The sequence below is a fragment of the Arachis stenosperma genome, chromosome 4 (genome assembly GCF_014773155.1).
Source record: "Arachis stenosperma cultivar V10309 chromosome 4, arast.V10309.gnm1.PFL2, whole genome shotgun sequence".
In the NCBI taxonomy this organism is placed as follows: Eukaryota; Viridiplantae; Streptophyta; class Magnoliopsida; order Fabales; family Fabaceae; genus Arachis; species Arachis stenosperma.
Genome location: NC_080380.1, coordinates 118,633,015 through 118,654,165, shown reverse-complemented (window position 1 = coordinate 118,654,165; position 21,151 = coordinate 118,633,015). Strand labels below are relative to the sequence as shown.

The 21,151-nt window shown below is 35.4% G+C and overlaps 1 protein-coding gene across 1 annotated transcript; it reads left to right on the top strand.

The window, feature by feature from the left end:
* Window positions 1–15,984: 15,984 nt before the first annotated feature.
* On the top strand, window positions 15,985–19,770 carry LOC130977061 (DEAD-box ATP-dependent RNA helicase 41). Its single transcript, XM_057902060.1, has 2 exons — window positions 15,985–16,744; window positions 17,276–19,770. Exons 1-2 carry the CDS (start codon window positions 16,669–16,671, stop codon window positions 18,817–18,819), a joined length of 1,620 nt encoding a protein of 539 aa, XP_057758043.1. The 5' UTR covers window positions 15,985–16,668; the 3' UTR covers window positions 18,820–19,770.
* Window positions 19,771–21,151: the final 1,381 nt, after the last annotated feature.

Here is a 21,151-nt window from a genome sequence, read left to right as displayed (position 1 = left end):
GCCCTGAGTGGACCTAAAGGAAACCCAAGAAGCTTTCTTTTTTGAAGAACCGCCAGGCTTGGCGGAAACAAACAAATAAAGAAAAAGAGTCTGGGAAGGTGTTACATCTAATTCACGGCAGAGAAGTTGAAAAATTTTAATAAAACCCCAGGAATTGGGGTGAAGCTGGGATGGAGCAATATTACACGACCACAACAGGTCGGTCTCAAAAGCAGTAAAAGGAAAGGTAACGTTCAACTGGCTGAAAAAGTATTCGTAGGCATAGAAGAAGGGATGCTCCCTCTCAATGGAAGTCAGAAAACAAACTCTCTCATCAGAATCAGGAGCAATAAGCTCGTAATCCTCTTCACAGGCATTGATACCACAAATCCTATAGCGCTTCCTCAGCTCTGTGCAAAACTCAGCATCCACAACTAAAACACACAACAAAATAAGGGAGTCCAGCCAATCAGACATCCCCTCGGGAACTCTGGAAGACATCTCTACAATGTTATTGCGAGAAGACATGAGGCCAACTAACCCTACAAGTAAGAAAAGAAGATGGGGTTACCACAAACATCTCGGACGAAGGGAGAAAACAACTCAGTCAATACCTCTCAAGCGATGGAACAAAGAAAAGGAAAACCCCAAGACTCAAACCAAAAGTCCTGGGGCATCCCTTGGAGGCAGTAACAAAGCAAGGTTTCCAGAAATCAATCTACAAAGCTTACATCCCAGCATATCTCAAAAAGAAATCCAAAAAATAGCAAAACACCTTTCTGCAAGGAGAAATACAAAAAATCGTTGCACTCTACCAAACATGCCAAGCAGAGACCATTAAAGGTGCAACCTTTTTTCAAAAATCAGACAAAAAGCAAATCTTCAAACAAAGCGAGGAATAGACGCAGATTTTTATCAAGTATCAGGCAGGAAAAAACCACAAACGACAATAAAACCCTAGAAAGCCTCAACGGAAAAGCCAAGACAATGCATAAAAGAAAGACAGGAAGAACATGTTACAGTGACAAGCAAATACAAGACTTCGAAAGATTCAAACTTTCAAACATGCAAAATCGAAGCTTCACCAAAAATTGAAAACGAAACTACAAGAAAGCCAGTACTTACCAGGAAAAGAACAGCAAGCTTCTAGAAAATTGAAGATGGAGACGAAATCTGAGATGCCCTCTCACAAGCAAAAACGCGAACAAAGAGCAATGTCGCAGAAGAGAAAACACGAAAACTACGGACTCCAAGAGAAAGCAGAAGCGCAAACGAAAGAACAGAAAGCAAAGAAAGCAGAGAAAAGAAGTTACGAAAAGGCTAAAAGAGAAAAACCGTTTCTGGGTTTTCAAAATCAAAGTAAAGAACCAAAGGGAAACGGGGCAATTAATGCTCAAATTAAAGAGGGCATTAAACCCTCGCACGTTCCCAAAAAAGTGCCGATATAAAAGCGCGCGTCTTTTAGAAGAAACGTTCTACTTTCAAAGCTGCTACAAAGGGGTCGACAAAATGCTTGAGTTCGGCTTCACCAAAGAAAGATCGAAGTCAAGGACTCAATCTCAAAAAGAAGACCGAGCTCAAGCAGGGGCACTGTTCATATCATGGGTCGAGTTGTCCGACCCGGGATGTTCTACAGACAAAGCGACCGACCTCTTCAGGTCAGGACAATCCGACCTCTTCTTAAAGAGCTCGGCCAAGTCATCAGAAAAGCCCAAAGAATGGCCCAAATAGAGAACACGCCCCAAATCCTAAGGCAGCCCAAGCCTATAGAGGGAAGGGCGGTTCCCATGAAAGATAAGCTGACCTCACCTAGAAGATAAGATAAGATAAAATAACTAACTTATCTTATCTAAAAAGGTCACTCTACACCATTATAAATACACTGGAGCACCCAGGTATAACTCATACTCTGATTCTACTCAATACCTGTTTAATACTCTTGCTAACTTAAGCATCGGAGTCCCTTGCAGGTACCCCCCACCCTTTGGTAATAAAGGATCAGCAGCACTCTCAGTTCCACAAGTCGGACACACCAGCTCCGGCCACTATACACCCGCTGGACACGTCGGTTCCGACTAACACAGAAGATCTCGACCGAGATCGACCTACAGTTTCAGATAACCCTCGAAACAGATATGATTCTAGAATTTAAAGGTTGAACCTTTCTTAACAAGAAAGTAACAAACTTGAAATTTTTGAATCAATCACATTAATTGTTAGTAAAGTTTTTGAAAATTTGAAATGAAATTAAGAAAAAGATTTTGAAAAACAATTTTTAAAATTTTCGAAAAACAAAGGAAAAAAACTGAAAAAGATTTGATTTTGATAAAGATTTTGAAAAGATAAATTTTTGAAATTGAAATCTTGACTTGACTAACAAGAAACAATTTATTTTAAAAATTTTTGACTAAGTCAACCCAAAGATTTCAAAATTTATGAGAGAAATAAGGGAATGATATTTTTTTAATTTTTTTTAATTTTTAATGAGGAGAGAGAAAAACACAAAAATGACTCAAAACATGAAAATTTTGGATTAAAACAAATGATACATACAATAACACTATGAATGTCAAGATGAACACCAAGAACATTTTGAAGATCATGAACATCAAGAACTTATTTTTGAAAAATTTTCAAGAAAGGAAAAACATGCAAGACACCAAACTTAGATATTTTTCATGTTTAGACACTCTGAATTCAAAAATGCATATGAAAAACAACAAAAGACACAAAACAAGAAAATATGAAGATCAAACAAGGAGACTCATTAAGAACAACTTGAAGATCATGAAGAATGCAATGCATGAATTTTCGAAAAAAAATTTTTGAAAAATTAAAATATGCAATTGACACCAAACTTAAAAATTGACACTAGACTCAAACAAGAATCATAAATTTTTTTTTTGGTTTTTATGATTTTATAAAAAAAATTTTGGATTTTTCGAAAATTATTTTTAGAAAAACGAAAAAGAAGAAAAATTTTGAAAGATTTTTGAAAACTTTTTGAAAATAAAATAATGGTTAAAACAAGAAGAAAATTACCTAATCTGAATAACAAGATGAACCGTCAGTTGTCCAAACTCGAACAATCCCTAGCAATGGCGCCAAAAACTTGGTGCACGAAATTCTGATCTCAATGGCGCCAAAAACTTGGTATGCACAATTGTAATCTCAACTCTTTTTCACAACTTCTCACAACTAACCAGCAAGTGCACTGGGTCGTCCAAGTAATAAACCTTACGTGAGTAAGGGTCGATCCCACGGAGATTGTTGGCTTGAAGCAAGCTATGGTCATCTTGTAAATCTCAGTCATGCGGATTCAAATGGTTATGGAGATTTGATAATTAAAAGATAAATAAACATAAAATAAGATAGAGATACTTATGTAATTCATTGGTGGGAATTTTCAGATAAGCATATGGAAATGCGTTATTCCTTCTGAATCTCTGCTTTCCTACTGCCTTCATCCAATCCTTCATACTCCTTTCTATGGCAAGCTGTATGTTGGGGGATCACCGTTGTCAATGGCTACCGTCCGTCTTCTCAGTGAAAATGGTCTAAATGCGCTGTCACCGCACGGATAATCATCTATCGGTGATCACTCATGTTGGAATAGGATCCAGTGACCCTTTTGCGTCTGTCACTACGCCCAACACTTGTGAGTTTGAAGCTCGTCACAGTCATCCCATCCCATATCCTACTCGGAATACCACAGACAAGGTTTAGACTTTTCGGATCTCAAGAATGCTGCCAATTGATTCTAGCTTATACCACGAAGACTCTGATCGTGAACCAGAAGGCTAAGAGATATGCATTCAAGCTTGTTTGCATGTAGAACGGGGGTGTTTGTCAGGCACGCGTTCATAAGTGAGAATGGTGATGAGTGTCACATAATCATCACATTCATCATGTTCTTGAGTGCGAATGGAAATCTTAGAACAGGAATAAGCATGAATTGAATAGAAAATAGTAGTAATTGCATTAATACTCGAGGAACAGCAGAGCTCCACACCTTAATCTATGGTGTGTAGAAACTCCACCGTTGAAAATACATAAGTGATGATGGTCCAGGAATGGTCGTGAGGCCAGCCCCTAATGTCTAAGATAGCATAAAACTGATCAAAGATCCCAGCATTCTTTCAAATACAATAGTAAAAAGTCCTATTTATACTAGACTAGTTACTAGGATTTACAGAAATAAGTAAATGATGCAGAAATCCACTTCCGAGTCCACTTGGTGTGTGCTTGGGCTGAGCATTGAAACTTTCATATGTAGAGACTTCTCTTGGACTTAAACGCCAGTTTGCAGCCTGTTTTGGGCGTTTAACTCTAGCTTGTAACCTGTTTCTGTCGTTTAACGCCAGAATAGGGCAGGGAGTTGGCGTTTGAACACCAATTGGTGTCGTCAAAACTCGAGAAAAGTATGAACTATTATATATTGCTGGAAAGCCCTGGATGTTTACTTTCTAACGCAATTGAGAGAGTGCAATTTGGGTTTCTATAGCTCGAAAAAATCCATTTCGAGTGCATGGAGGTCAGAATCCAACAGCATCAGCAGTCCTTTTTTAGCCTCTGAATCAGATTTTTGCTCAGGTCCCTCAATTTCAGCCAGAAAATACCTGAAATCACAAAAAAACACACAAACTCATAGTAAAGTCCAGAAATGTGAATTTTACTTCAAAATTAATAAAAATATACTAAAAAGTGAATAAAATATACTAAAAACTATATAAAAACAATGACAAAAAGCGTATAAATTATCTGCTCATCAGTGATAAAGAGTCTTCTTCACAGATAAGATTTAAAAAAATCATAAAATTATCTTTCTACTATCATAAAATAAAAAGTTGATGAATATAGTACCTTATTACACAAGTTTAATTAATATGGTATTTAAATTCATATAAAGTGTTTGCAAACCATAAGAATTTAATTCTTTTAAGAATTAGAATTCTTTTCCATACTTTGGTACTAAAAATAGTGTAGAAAGAATTATTTTATAGAATTGTAATTCTCATTTTATAGCTCAAAACAAATTAGACCAATTTTGATTTGATTTTCAATTCCATTTTATTAGGTTGATATATTTTTACCATAAATACTCCTTTTAAATAATTAACAAGACAATAAGTACTCCTACTTCTTTCATGTACTATTAACATCACCTAACTATCAAGTCATTGTCTCTCATTATCCAAACCATCTTGTAGCAACACCACCTACATACAATTATCAACGACATCAACAACAATTAGAAAGTTAGATAGATCATTTCTTTACCATCAACATCCCTTTGTTTTGATGCACTCCTTTCCTATGTTCCTCCAACAATAACTGACAACACTCAACTACAACAATAAAAACATAGAAACTAATTATCTAAGAAAAGTTACTCAAAAAGATTATTTTAGAGATGAACAGAGAAAAAAAAGAGAGAAACAAAAGAACGATATAGAGCAAAGAAAAAAATCAAATGGTGAAGACGACAACATAGCAAAGATTCTGATGTTGAAAGATAATATATAGTGAGATCAGGATGTAACAAAATACATGGTAGTGTTTATTGAATCAATCACCCTTATAAGCCTAAGATCAAGCCCAAAAAACATAATCAGTTTTTTCTTTCCTTCTTTTTTCTTTCTATCACATGTTTATATACATTATTCTAGAATAGTGAGTTATCACAATTCTGTTCGCTATTAGGAATCTTATAGATTTTTTAGAAGATTTGATGAGCTATTTATTTCACGCAAGTGTATATATATTGTACTCACCTTTATTGTTTTGAATTAGAAAATTTTTAATACATTTTCTTCACAATAGCATCACTTCCCATTTTTCTGTTATAGTATCAGAGCTCATAGTAGCTCTGCTGATTTACATACATGGTTAACACCACTAATCTAAATAATTCTCCCTCTTCTTTTTTTCTAGTTTTTCTTTTTCTCTCACCATGAATTATGTCAGTTCTCCTCAAAATCTATCCAGTCCTTTCTACATACACCCTAGTAAGAACTCAACATCTGTTCTTGTTTCTCCTGTTCTTACCGGTAACAATTACCATTCTTGGAACTGTTCTTTTTTCATGGTTGTTATCTCTAAGAACAAGTTCGATTTTCTCACTGGCACTATTTCTCTCCCTTCTTCTGATGACAATCTATTTTCCGCCTGGGAAAGATGCATCAATTTTGTCCTTTCCTGGCTTTTTCGCTCTCTGTCCCCATCAATAACTCAGAGCGTTATTTACTTCTCCAATTCTTTTTCTGTTTGGTAAGACCATCACTAGCGAATCTCCTAAACTAACCTTCAGATTGCTGAACTCTAGGAAGAAATTTATGCATTGAAACAAGGTTCTCTATCTATTACAAATTTTCATACAGCACTCAAAACATTATGGGAAGAAATGGAGAACTTACGAACTCTCTCTACTTCTTTATGCCCTGCTAAAATGTATCACCTCTAAGACTTTATTATTCAGTTTCTGAAGGGGCTGGATGACCGCTTTGCAGTTGTCTGATGCCATCTACTTCTGCTTGACCTACTGCCGCCAGCAACGAAGGTTTTTGCCATGGTTATCCAACATGAACGCTAATTGCTCGCTACCTCTAGTGTTCTCGAAGAACACAAAATTCTGGTTGCTCCCGTTGATAGCCGTCGCAGCACACTCGTTCGCGGACACAACTCCTCTTTCGCAGGTGCAGTTCATGGCTCCTTTTTCACCGGTGCAAGTCATTGCAGTGCTTGTTCTAGGATCTACATCCACTATAGAAGAACTGGTCACACCATTGATGTTTGCTATACCAAACATGGATATCCACCGGGTCACCTGCGGTTCTCTGACAGGCCACGCCTCCCTGATCGCCCCGTCGCCTCTGTCAATAACGCTACCGCCACACCTTCTCCTTCCTCAAGCACCCTAGTTCAGCGAGAAAGAGGTGCTAAGGACACTCCATCAGGAACAGTTCCTAGACTCACTTTCGCTCAACATAATACCCTGATGGCATTTTTAAGAAAAGTGGAGGCCCACAATTCAGCAAACAAAGATGAAACAAGTCTCTCTTCTTCTCAAATTGGGCTTCTTCCTAGCCCAAATTTGGGTACCCATTATCTGTGTTCTTCTTCCCCTTTTTCTATTTTAAAAAATTCTTTTTTAAAATTAAATTTACCTGGTGTTTGGGTAATAGATTCAGGTACTACTGATCATATTACTTTAAATTGGTCCAATTTTTTATCCTACTCTAAAATTAAGCCTATAATTGTGAACATGCCAAATGGGTCCAAGCTATTGCTTCATATGTTGGTGTCATTAAATTTTCAGATTCCTTAATACTTTCTAATGTTCTTTATTTACCACAATTACATTTTAATTTAATTTCCGGTTCACAAATTAGTTCTATGCTTCCTTATCGACCCCTTTTTTTTTCAATTCTCTTGTATTTTTTAAGAATTGAACAGTTTGAGGATGATTGATTTGGATAGATTAAGAAATGGATTGTAAGTTCTCACACACACTACCCTCAACAATGATTACCCTCCTTCACACTCTATTAATTCTACTAATACAGCTATTGTTACTCTATTTAATTTATGGCATTTTCGTCTAGGACATATTTCTAGAATACGCCTTGTTCGTTACCTAATGATTTCGGGTTCTCGACAAGTCGGATGCTTGGATGCAAGGGAGCGGGTGAAACCCTGAGCTGACGTGGAGTGAGGACAAAGGTGGGCGCTGGTGACGTCGGAGGCGGTGTGGAGCGTGGGGGTGGCCACTTGCAAGGACACTCCGACGAGCAAGTCAGTGTCCGTACGAGTTGGTAGCCAAATTAGGTAAGATGATGTGTACCTTGGGGGAGTGCTGACCTCTCCCCTTATATACTGTGCTGGGCGGGCCTAGAAGTGACCTGGCCCACTGGCCAGAATGCTTGCGCTATTCATGTGCACGTGGAGAAGTGTTGGTTGCCCTAATCGTCGGGTTGGGGATTCGGGTCCCGCTCTGATGAATTCGACCCGACCGGCTCGCTAGGCGTGAGGTTTGGGTTGTGTTGGTGGTGTGGCCGTATGTCGATCGGGTCGGGTGTCCGAGAGCCGATCCGTTGGATTCCCTTTGAGGATTAGTTTGGGCCTGAGTCAGAGGTGGTGTCCCGACCCGGCGAGTAGTTGGACTGGGCTTGTAGCGGTCCCGTAACATGCCTTAATATTTTATATAGACCTTTTTTTAATTTCCTTACACCATGATGAGCCTTGTGATGTTTGCAATTTTTCTAAGCAAAAAAAATTCCCTTTTTCCACCATTGTTAATAAAGCAAATGCTATTTTTGATTTATTGCATTTAGATATTTGGGATCAATTCTGTCAAAATTATGTTCATAATCATAAATATTTTTTAACTATTGTGGATTATTTTACCTGCTTTACTTAGGTTATTTTACTAAAAATAAAAACTAAAGCATAATAACATATTAAAAATTTTGTTGCATTAGTAAAACTCAACTTAATTCAATGGTTAAAATTATTCGTTCTGACAATGGACACGAATTTTTTTACCTAATTTTTATTCATCCAAAGGCATAGTTCATCAACGTAGTTGTGTTGAAATTTTCAAATAAAACAAAAAAGATGAATGAAAATATCAACATATTTTAGATATTGTCAGTGCTCTTATGTTTCAATCAAATTTACCAATTATTTTTTTGTGTTATGCTATTTTTCATGCCATTTATTTTAATTAATAAAATTCCATCTTCCATTCTCAAATTTAAAACCCCTTTTGAAATTTTATTTCATAAACTACATAATTTTGAGAATTTTAAGGTTTTTGGTTGCTTATGTTTTGTTTCCACTATTCATAATTAATGTTCTAAATTTGATCCCAGAGCGCAAAAGGTTGTATTCATTGGTTATCAAAATAGTTTTAAAAGATATATTGTCTATCTATTGTATCAAAAGAAAATCATAGTGTCCAAAAATATTATTTTTCATGAACTCATTTTTTCTTTGTCCAAAAATCACTCTGGCCCAATCATTCTCACTTTCATAGCCTTGACTTTTCTTTCCCTTCACTTTTTTCAACAAGCCCAAGCCCTAACACTCTTCACCCATCAAACACTACCTCCTTTTCTATTGGGCCTCAAACAATCACTCATGATTCATTACCCATCCAACACTTATAAATACTATCAAATGATCACCTAATCAATTAGCAATCACTTTCATCATCTTCCATATATGCCCTCATTTCTCACCCTACCTCTCCAACCGCTTCTCCTTTCTTGCCCAAAACACCTCCTCTACTTCCTTCCTCTTCATCTAGCAGTGTACCCTTTTTGCACCCGCAATCCTCTATCCCTCCTTCATCTCTGAATGATTCTCCTTCGCCTTTGGTTCACGATCACACATTCTCCTTTACCCAAATCCCTTCTCTGCCAGCTATTGACCATGCTCGCCAGAGCCAACGCCAACCACGACCACACCCTCACCTTTTTTTTATTTCATATGCAATTCATCTCTTATTTCTCAAACCCGTGCTTCCTCAAGTACTAGGTATTTCCTCTCTTCTGGTTTTTCTCTTGCTTTTTTCTCTGCTTCTCATAATAAATTTATCTCATCTTTATATTCTGAATGTGAACCAAGAACTTTCTAGGAAGCCATTAAGGTTCTTCATTAGCAGTCTGCCATGAATGAAAAACTTGCTGCCTTGAAACTAAACAAGACTCGAAAACTAGTGAATTGTCCTCTAAAAATCTGACTTATCGGATGCCAATGGGTTTACAAAATTAAATGCCAACCGAATGGTTCTGTTGAAAATTATAAGGCCCAGCTTGTAGCAAAAGGTTTCACACAAACAGAATGGGTAGATTTTCTAAAAACTTTTTCTTTGGTAGTGAAGCCAACAACTATTCGCATTGTTTTAGCCTTAGCATCAATAAAGAGATGGTCAATTCAGTAGCTGAATGTCAATAACGCTTTTTTGCACTGAGACTTGACAGAAACTGTCTATATGACTCTTCCTCCCAGTACCAATTCAACCCATCCAAATCAGTGTTGCAAGCTTCTTAAATCTCTCTATGGGTTGAGACAGTTTAGTAGAATATGGTATGACAAACTTTTCTCTCTTCTCCTTTTCTATGGTTATCAGCATACTACTTTTGATTATAGTCTTTTTGTCAAGTTACTGAGCGATGAAATTTGCATTTTATTAGTATATGTTGATGGCATAGTGATTACTAAGAATTCCGTTGCTGAGATAACTTCTATTAAATGAATTTTAGACTGCAACTTTAGGATTAAAGATCTTGATAGATTAAAATATTTTTTAGGTATTAAGGCTACTCATTCCTCCAAAGGTATCTCTTTATCCCAACATAAATACTATCTTAATTTGCTGAATGATTCTAGTTTGCTTGGTGATAAACATGTTTTTGTACCTATGGATAGTACTGTTAAACTTTTTCAAGAGGATAGCCCTCTTTCTCGGATCCTTTTATTTATCGCCGTCTTGTTGGCCGCTTGATTTACTTGACCACTACTCGGCCTGACATTATGTATACAACTCAGCAACTCAATCAATTTAAGGCTTCTCCTTCTCAAGCTCACTACAAAGCTGCAATGCGGGTTCTTCGATCAGTTCAAGGCTTTGTAACGAACAAAGGAGCAGTAGCAAAAAGGGAAAACAATATAGTGGGGCAAAATGACCATAAGAGGGCAGAGTTAGTTAGAGAAATTGGACACGTGGAGCAAGACCCGAATGTACAGGGTGTGAGACGCAGTAGCAGAAGGCGCACTATTAGTAGGAAATGGGAGAATCATGGGCAGTAGATCATTGTGGTTTTTGTCTCTCTCATTTCTGAATTCTCATCTCTCTTCTCTACCTTCTTTTCCTCTTATAGTCTCTCCTCTCTTTCTTTCGCAGGTTCTAGCAGGGCATCATGGCTGCTACGCGCTTTTAATTGCCTCAATAATTCCATTGTTATAGCTTCACAATACTATCTTACTCTTTTCCTCTCTTGCTTATGATCTGTCTCTCAATCCCTATACTTATTAATACAATTTCACTACAATTTTGAGGCATTTATCACTGATTACTGCCGATTGCATTTTATTATAATTTCTGCACCCTTCCATTTAGTGCTCTCCTTTTCAAGAGTAGTCTGGATAGAGGTCTGTTTTTTCTTATGAATCTACTCTTTAGATATGTGCCTTCAGCGATTTTAATTGGGTCGGATGACTAGATACCCGCCGTTCAATGACTGGGTATTGCCTTTTTTTAGGAAAATTTTTAGTGTCTTGGGAGACTAAGAAACAAAACAAGTTGCTCGCTCTTCAACCGAGGCTAAGTGTCATGCTTTATCCAATACAACTTGTGAATTGTTATGGATACTGAATCTACTACAGTTTCTTCAAATTTTTTGTGACCGAATCCCTGTCCTATTTTGTGATAACCAAAGTGCTTTACATATTGCTGCCAACTCAGTGTTTCATGAGAGGAACAAACATCTTGAGGTCGATTGCCATCTTGTTCGACAGAAAGTCAAGCGGATGTAAAATTATTTCCTGTTTCTTCTTCTCAATAGTTGGTAGACATATTCACCAAACTTTTACCTACTCAACTGTTTCATGCCAATCTTTTCAAGTTTAAAATTGTTGACGTATACCATCCTTTAACTTGCGGAAAATATTGAATCAATCATCCTTATAGGCCTAAGATCAAGCCCAAGAAACATAATTAGTTTTTCCTTTCCCTCTTTTTTCATTCTATCACATGTTTATATACACTATTCTCGAATAGTGAGTCATCACAATTCTATTAGTTATTAAGAATTTTATAAATATTTTAAAAGATTTGATAAGCTGTTTATTTTACACACATATATATATATATAATACTCATCTTTATTGTTTTGAATAACAAAATTTTAAATACATTTTTTTGACAATAGTATCACTTCCCATTTTTCTGTTAGTGTTAAAGGAGAGGAAAAAATTAAAAGAGGGATATAAGTAATAAAATTAAAATTGTCAAAATACAAACTTAGTTCAATTCTATTCCATGTTAAATAAATTCATTCCAAAAATGAAAATTGTGTTAAGAATTGGAAATTAAATTCAACTCATTTCTCTTTAAAAAATAATTCTTTTCTTATCTCGTTATATTTTTCAAGCATACACATAGAAAAATTAATTTTGTTAAAAAATTAATTTTTTTTAACTATCAATCACTCAACAAATAATAAATTATAAAAAATTAAGTAGGAAGAAAGAGGAGAAAAGAGAAATTTAAAAGAAAACAAAAACGTTGAACTAACAGTTTGTAGAAAAAAAAATTAGTTTTCAATCTTTTTCTATACGTTTTTAACATATCAGTTTTTTATTTTTTTCCATTAATTTAAAAAATATTAATTATCTATATCTCCTAGTTTAAAATTATTAACTTTTCTTATTTATTAGGGAATCAAAATGAATTTTGCTTTTGAAATTGTTATAAGTGAATTGCATTAGATAGTTGACATATAATGTATTTTATAAAATAAATAGTTTTTTTTTTTGTTTTCGGCACAATTTCGTAAGTCAAGGATTATTCTGTTATGAATTTGAGCTTTATTTAAGGTTCGTTGTTAGTTAATAAGTTGTTGCATGCATAAGATAGAATTCAAACTTTTAACATTTATTTAAACAGACTAATGAGCTAATCATTAGACCAACCCAAATTGATTAAACAAATAGTTGTTAGGTCGAGAAATTTTAAAAGAAAATAGATCTAGAATTCAAATATTACCCCAAAAAAAAGAGTATTTACCCATTTTGGTCCTCAAAGAATTTTGCACCAGACACTTTAGTTCCCAAGTAAAATTAATTACTCGATTGGTCCGTAACAATTAACTCCATCAGTTACTTAGATTCTTTACTCCGTCAACTCTAACGGAGAACAAAATAGTCCCTGGCAACTCTAACAGAGAAAAATGGTCCCTAATCTCCTCTGTTTAGAAATGACATTGTTCTCCTCCAATTTTTATCATATCTCGCATAACACTAACTGTTTAACACTGTAACTTCAATTTACACCAACTTCAATGTTCACAAGAAGAAAAATTTCCAACTTCTTCTCAACCAATTCATACTCAGGAAACTAATGACTATGTCTCTCAAGTACTTGTTGTCTTCGATGGATCCCATGAATCTAGACAGCAAGTCTGATTTGTTAAGACCCATCGTCGTCGTTGCCATCTCCCTTCTCATTTGCCCTATCATCTCCATGACCACATTGTCCACCTCTCCGATCGCTTCCTTCAACTTCTTTTCCGAACCAATGTTCAGTAATTGCTTCAGTTTTCATATGAGCAGCAATGACGACATTGCTCGTTGTACTGATAGTTTAGATGTGAGGTTGAAGCTGTTTGCCAACTTAAATTCTAGAAAAGAAGGAATGAAGCACTCGAGGTCCATTCCAAATGATAATTTGCATATGATGTCAAAGGATAATCTTCTCATGATATCCTAATGCCCAACAATCTATATTGCTTGCCGGAGAGTGGAGAAAGGCGTGCTCTTGGGGTTTGTGGAGCTTGGTCTTGAGGATGTGGTGGACGTTGTCAGAGTTGGAGGTGATGCTGTTATCGAGGATGTGGAGGTAGATGCTTCTGGTGGGTGAAGTGCAGAGAAAGTGGGTGTACCAGTCACAAAGATTTAGGAAGTGTGTGATTCATAACATGTTGAGGTAGGTGCGACACGCGCGACTGTTACATCATGGCTTAATCTTGAAGCTGAAGAGGAGGAAGTAAAAGATGGAAAAAAAGAATATGAAGGTAAAGAAGGAGAGTATGGATGTTAGAATTATGCGAGATATGATAAAATTGGGAAAGAATAGTGTCGTTTTCGAATAAAGGGGTCATGAATCATTTTGTCCCTTGTTAGAGTTGTCAGGGATTATTTTGTTCCCATGTTAGAGTTGTTAGGGACTATTTTGTCTTTCATTAGAGTTAACGGAAATAAAGACCTAAGTAATTAATGGAAATAATTATTAAAAATCAATCGAGTAATTATTTTTAGTTGAAAACTAAAATGTCTGATTCAAAATTTGAGACCGAAATTGGATAAATATTCCAAAAAAAATAAAAAGAAACACCAAATGTTGGTCTCTTTGAAACCGTTGAAACACGTAAAATACTTTCCGCCCAAATCACTTCACTATTAAGTTGTAAGTCCTAAGTCCCAATTCACTTGTTCAATATCAATCGCTTTACTAATTGAAAAGCCATCTCCGCATCACACAAGCAACCAAGAACCACCACCACTACCATCATGCCATTACAAGCAGTAACAGTTTAGAACTAGAAAAAAGATGAAGTTGAAAATCGCAACGCTACTCTTTTATCTATTCACTACTCTCTTGTTTTCTTTTAAAATTTTGATCTTGACTCCATTGCGATTTACTTGTAAAATGCAAATATTCACTGCAATTTACTCATAAAAGAAATAAGACATAAATACGAATAATGTTGTTAGGTGATAGAGATAATCAGTTAAATTTTTATAAGAGACTAGTGGAGCCAAATAAATAGTGAGTTTATATTTATATATATATATTTATGTCAAGTTGATGGAATTTAAAAAGAAGACACCGGTTTAACATGGTTTGTTAAATGTTGAAATTATACATCACGAGGAGTCTTTCTTCACTGAATCAACCATGTGTTTTGCATGAAGAAGACTTTTCCTTAATAATCTCATAGAAATGTACCTCTTTTTCCATAATTTAATAATTTATTCGTGTAATTATTCTTTTTCTGAATTTTGATAAAATTCTAATTTATCTCAGACAAATTTTAGAGTGCAAGATGGATTGAAAATTTTCCCTAAGTTACTTTGTTGTTTGTGATTAAGGTATTCATATAATGTTAAGTTGTTTGTACAATAAAAACAGAAAATAAAAAAAAGGGAAAGAAAATAAATAAATAATCTTTAAGTTAGAAAATACTACAATGTCGTTTGTATTCTCAGAAATTTTAATATAGTTTATGCATGGAGTATTTCATTTTTAATAACAAATGCATGCACTGAAGTTTAATTTACAAAAGTGTTACATGTATATAAAAAATCAATTACAAAATTAATTATTATGCATTTATGTATATATTAATTTACATAGTTTTTTCAACTAAATAATTAATCCCCAGAATAATCAAATTTATAATATACAAATAATCAAACTTGTTTATAGTATTATAATTAAGATAAATTTTAACATGTTAACTACGTATTTTTATATATAGTTACTAACTTTAGTGCACATATAAAATAAATGTTTAAAAAAATATTAGTTGGACAATTTAATTTTTAATTACTAAATTAGTCTCAACTTCTTTTTTTTTTTTTTTGGGTGAACAACTTCTGTTTTGTTAAGAAAATCAATTTCACGCCTAAATTTGTTAAAAATTTGGACAATCTACCGCATTGTTATTTAAATGGTAGGAAAAATATAGGTAGACAATAAAAATATTAAACAATGTGAACAATGAATATATCGTACGTTCAATTCATTAGGTGTGCGAATAATTATTCTAATATTAAGATTTAAGTAAGTAATTTAGAGTATAATATGTTTTACTTGAATTGAGTAAATTTTAGAGCCAATTGTTCATGTTGTTCAAAAAAAATTATTAATTACCTAACATAACTCTTAAAAAGAAAAAAAAGTCTCAAAAATATTTTTAACATATTAGTTTTTTTTTTTTTTGGACGGAAACATATTAGTTGAAAAAGTTTTTGGTGGTGAGGTGAATAGATAACTGCGTTAGTCTTACATTTTTTTATGGTAGACTTATGGCCCAATAAGAAAGATAACAGAGAAGCCAAAATTAAAGAAAGCCCAGTTTGTTGTGGGTTTCATGCTGACCCCATGAAGCCCAAAATCGCAGTTAGTCTTAGCGAAAACTCTCGCGTAGTTTTGCAGGCCCTCTGTGGCTTTGTTAACTTCGCTGTAGACAATAGGACACCGAAAATTTTACCAAAAAAAAAAAAAAAATAGGACACCGAAAACAGGATTTCAGAAGTGAGTCGGGTATCGCCGAGCAGCAAGAATCCCATGGAAGGTGCAGGAGCCATGTAGAAGATCGATCAAGAAGCTTAGGTGGCGGTGGAGCGCAGAAGGGAACGGTGGAGTTGCAGGCGTCGACGGTGACACACACGAGCGAGGAGCGACGAATCAGGCGCATCTGGGAGAGGGAGATTCTTCTCGCCGGGTCAGGTTTCGGAGATCCGGTTATCTTCCGAGCACTGTTTCCATTGATTCAGGGGATTCGAGTTCGAAGATGCTGCCGTCCACCTCGCCAGAGCTCTTTCGGTCATTTAGTCGCTTTTGCTCAGGGAAAGCCGCTGCAATGGAGGGCGTCGATTCTGGTCTCACGCGCAAGATGGAAGGGGAAATGTAGGTTTGAAATTCGGGTCGGGTTGGGGATTTGGAGCTTCTGTTTTGGGTCTGGGCCAGTTTTGCCCCGGGTCCCTGCCCAAAAAAAAAAACACACAAAAAGAAAACAGGAACGCTGTAAAGTGTAAACTAGCTTCCATAGTTCCTCTCTTTCTCCAAATCGGTTCCATGTTTTCGACTTTCAGTTGCCTCTGCGAAATTGAAGAAACCTTACCCTTAATTTAATTCCTTATGCTCCTTCCGTATTTTCGAAACCATACTCAACCAACATGGGTTATTCTGAAACCAATCAGCATGACGAAGAAGCATCCAAGATTCCAGCGTTGCCAACTGATGCACCTAATGGTATCGATTCTTTCTCCTGAAATTCGCTCCACATCCTTTTATATTTTTATATTTTTTTAATCTAATTTGATGTTGTACCTAAATTGAACTTATTGGAATGAGTTTTTTCGTAACCTTTTTTTACAAAATTCAATGTTTTATTATGGAAACTTCGCATTATCTGTCAACTGTGCCTTATGCACACTCTAGGCTCGAGAAATTGTTGCGTTATTGCATGGTATGAGTTTAGGGTTTATGCATTATTGCAAATAAAAGTGATTTCTCTTTGAGATATTCGGTGAGCAATATAATCCCCTGAAGACTGGCAAGATTGATGGATTGAATTTTAGCTGTTTTTAGTCAGATACTAAAATGCACATGACCTATGTTCCACGGAAAATTTTCCTATTGTTAGTTTTGTTAGAGTATATGTTATATTCTAAGATGAATTTTGTTATTTTTCTTTTTGTTGTGTTGTCGAACTGTTGGGCATTGATGTTGTATGATACATATGAGCATTTGAGCTCATCTTTTTTCTATTTGTGTTACCAGATGCAGATGATGTGAAATTGAGGTCTAGGGACCAAAGAGAGGCTCTCCTGGGTGAGCCAAAGTGTATCATATGTGGCCGTTATGGTGAGTATATCTGTGATGAAACTGACGATGATGTTTGCAGTTTGGAATGCAAACAATTACTACTAGGCAGAATTGCCAAATCCTTGCCTCCTGTTGGAGGAGTTCTTCAGCCGCCTAAAAAACTACCTGCAGCTGACGAGTGCTTTTATGTTAGAGAGAATGATTGTGAATCAGGAACTTTATCTTTAGCTAGAGATCAGGTTGAATTGCTTAGAAAGAAGCTTGAAATTCATGTGAAGGGTGATGTAGTGGCGCCGGTTTTGTCATTTGCTTCATGCAGTCTCCCTGACAAGCTCCTCCACAATGTAGAAGCAGCGGGGTATGAAATGCCTACCCCTGTTCAGATGCAAGCAATCCCTGCCGCTTTGACGGGAAATAGCACGCTTGTTCTGGCGGAAACAGGATCTGGAAAGTCTGCTTCGTTTCTTATTCCAATAATTTCTCGATGTGCAAGTCATCGCCTTGTATTTACTTCAGATAAGAAGCCTTTAGCGATGGTGTTAACACCTACCAGAGAGCTTTCTATACAGGTTGAAGAGCATGCAAAGTTGCTCGGAAAGGGGTTACCATTTAAAACTGCCCTTGTGGTTGGTGGTGAGGCCATGGCTAGACAACTCTATCGCTTTCAGCAAGGAGTTGAACTGATTGTGGGAACACCAGGAAGGCTTGTCGATCTTTTAACAAAGCATGAGATCGACTTAGATAACGTGATGACTTTAGTTTTGGATGAAGTTGATTGCATGCTTCAAAGGGGTTTCAGAGATCAGGTCATACAGATATACAGGGCTCTGTCACAACCTCAGGTCTTGATGTATTCTGCAACAATGTCTCATGATTTAGAGAAGATGGCAAACTCTCTTGCGAATAGTGTGTCGGTTATCTCTGTTGGGAAGGTGAATAGCCCAAATAAGGCTGTGAAGCAGGTCGCTATTTGGGTTGAGTCAAAGCAAAAGAAGCAGAAGCTGTTTGACATATTACTGAGTAGGCAACATTTTAAGCCACCGGCTGTAGTGTATGTGGACTCCAGACTTGGAGCAGATCTTCTGGCAAATGCAATAAAAGTTGCCACAGGAATTTCAGCTAATTCAATTCATGGAGAGAAGTCCATGAAGGAAAGGAGAGAAATAATGCAGTCACTTTTGGTTGGTGAGGTTCCGGTGGTTGTGGCTACTGGAGTTTTGGGTAGGGGAGTTGACCTATTGGGTGTGAGGCAGGTAATTGTGTTTGACATGCCAAATTCTATTAAGGAGTACATACATCAGATTGGAAGGGCATCTAGGATGGGAGGGGAAGGTGAAGCCATAGTTTTTGTGAATGAGGAGAGCAAGAATGTCTTTGCAGATTTAGTTGATGTATTAAAATCTGGTGGAGCAGCTGTTCCCCGGGAGCTTGCCAATTCACGGTATACCACTGGATTTTTTCCTGGTGGCAAGGGTTCAAAAAAGCGAAAGCATAGATAACAAAGTTTCTATTTTCCCGCTTAATTCCAGCTGTAGTTTTGATCTTGCAATGTTAGGAAATGGCACAAGAGAATACACACATTCATTACACTTTTGCAATTTGCATGAAGGCTCTCGTCCAGAGATTATGTTGTGTGACCAATGTATTCCTTATTGCCTTAAGTTTAGTACCCTTCCAAGATTTTTAGAAACTGCAAGTGCTGTTTCTGCCTGTAATAGATAACATAGAGGCTGAGATTGGTGAAAGGATGACATGCAAGAGTCACATTGTCTCCTCTTTGTTCATCCAAACACGACGTGAATAACAAGGCTTTAAGATTGTTATGGTGGAGATTTGATACTGTTGGGAACCTGGTCAATTGTAAACTAGGGTCTTAGTTGTGAATATGTAATTTTTTATTGTAAGCTGGGATGGGTTTTGTAACAAACATCAAGGAACAGGAGAGTGAATTTTCTATAGTGGTTAGGGTAGAGCTATATGAACAATGGGAGGGGCATATCTGATATTTGAAAGGGAAATAGAATTAGGAGTGTGTGGTGGTGTGTTCCTCTTAAAGAACTTCAGGGGGAAAGGATTGGACTGCCAGAGTAGAGTATATTGTTTTATTTCTTGTAATTTCATGCTTTTAAGTTCTGATAGGTTATCTAAATGTCAACTCTGGTGTATTCTCTGTGTGTTAATTCCATACCAATTCTTTTTATGCTTGTAGTCCATTTCTATCATAATTTTGCTGACATTTTACCAATAATGTGCAATGTTTTATTACTGTTAATCTGGATTAACTAGCTCCATGTCAGTAAAATTATGAGCTTAATGCTTTGCAGCTTTGGCTATATTATTATGTATTATCCAAATCCAAATTAGTTAGAAACTATAATGAAGTAACTAGGTTGGGAGGATTGCTCTGTAATGGGCCTCTGCATTATCCAAATCCAAATTTGTTAGCCAGTGAGTTGGATAATAGATGGAAAAAAAACGAAAAAGATAAAGAATCATTTCTTATTAGTTATGAATCCAATCTATGTATCTATTTGAGAATAAAATTTATCTTCAATGATGATGACTCTTTTTCAACCAGCCGAATAACATATTACTGTGCTGAAGGAGACCAACAAAACTTTTCTGCCATATCATTCTCATTTTTCCATCATTGCAGAGAACATAAAGCAAGACTTGACTAATAATATTCTTCTAGATACTGACTAATCTTCTAAAGCTTTTTCTATTCCTCCATTTAAACGTATAGTTGTCTTAGTAGTTCCATTTTTGTCTCTATTTGAAGGACAACAAATACGAATAATGAGAATTTCACTAGCATCACTTTTGTTCTTTATTATGATAATCATCTTTGTTTATAAGTCAAGTTACCGCAATACAAGTAACTAGCATAATGATACTCCTTACATAATTATCATTGTTAATGAATATACTTAATGTCCCTTTCAACTAACTAGTCAAGGGTACAATTTTTCTTGCCACCATTTGTAAACATAAATGTATGGGGACTACAAATGTTTCTGTACCAATACTATACTTTTAACCAATCTACTTTTTTTTTTTTCTGGGTACAAACCAATCTACTTTTATTTGATGTGCCTATCCTTTGGACTTTCACATCGGGTGATAAAGCTATGTAATTTGATGAAATATTAGGTTATAAATTAGAGAAAAATATATTAAAGGACCCTTCCAGTTACTCTAAGAAATAATGAGGCTCCTGGCCAATTTCTTTTTTTTTTTTCAGTTTTTGATCTTTAATTGTGTAAGACTATTAGACTAATTAATCATTTCGTCAATGATTTTTTTCTACAGTTAATGGAATATGGTTATATAGAATATTTAAACTGCTGATCTGTCCATTAAATATCAACTTAAATTGATAATCTTTTTTGCTGGGATCTCATTGTCTTTAGGATCATTATCAATGGTCGTTTAGATTTTTTTTTTCTCTGTTTTTTTGTTACCTTTTTCATCATATATACACACTAAATTTACTGTTTAAGAACCCAGAAATATTAGTTCTCTTTTTAAAAAAAATTACTTACAAAAATTGAATAAAGAATATAATTTTTTTAATCTTTTTTCTATTACATAAAAATATTGTTAAGATATTATATTATTATAATTATGTTAAGTCTTAGGTGTATTTAATTTAAATTAAACATCATAAGCTATAAAGATTCATTTATTATTAACTATTTGTTTGAATTATTAGAAGAAGTAAATATTCTATTTTATAATAAATAATAAAAAAATTAACACAATATTTTATCTAAAATAGATATAACAAATGAGAATATTTATATATTACTATTCTAATTTAATCCCCTT

Bases quoted from the DNA above. Each gene is read 5' to 3' on its own strand.
- LOC130977061 (XM_057902060.1), top strand. From the start codon at position 16,669: ATGGGTTATTCTGAAACCAATCAGCATGACGAAGAAGCATCCAAGATT. The intron at 16,745-17,275 runs GTATCGATTCTT...TTGTGTTACCAG, and splicing joins GCCAACTGATGCACCTAATG to ATGCAGATGATGTGAAATTG.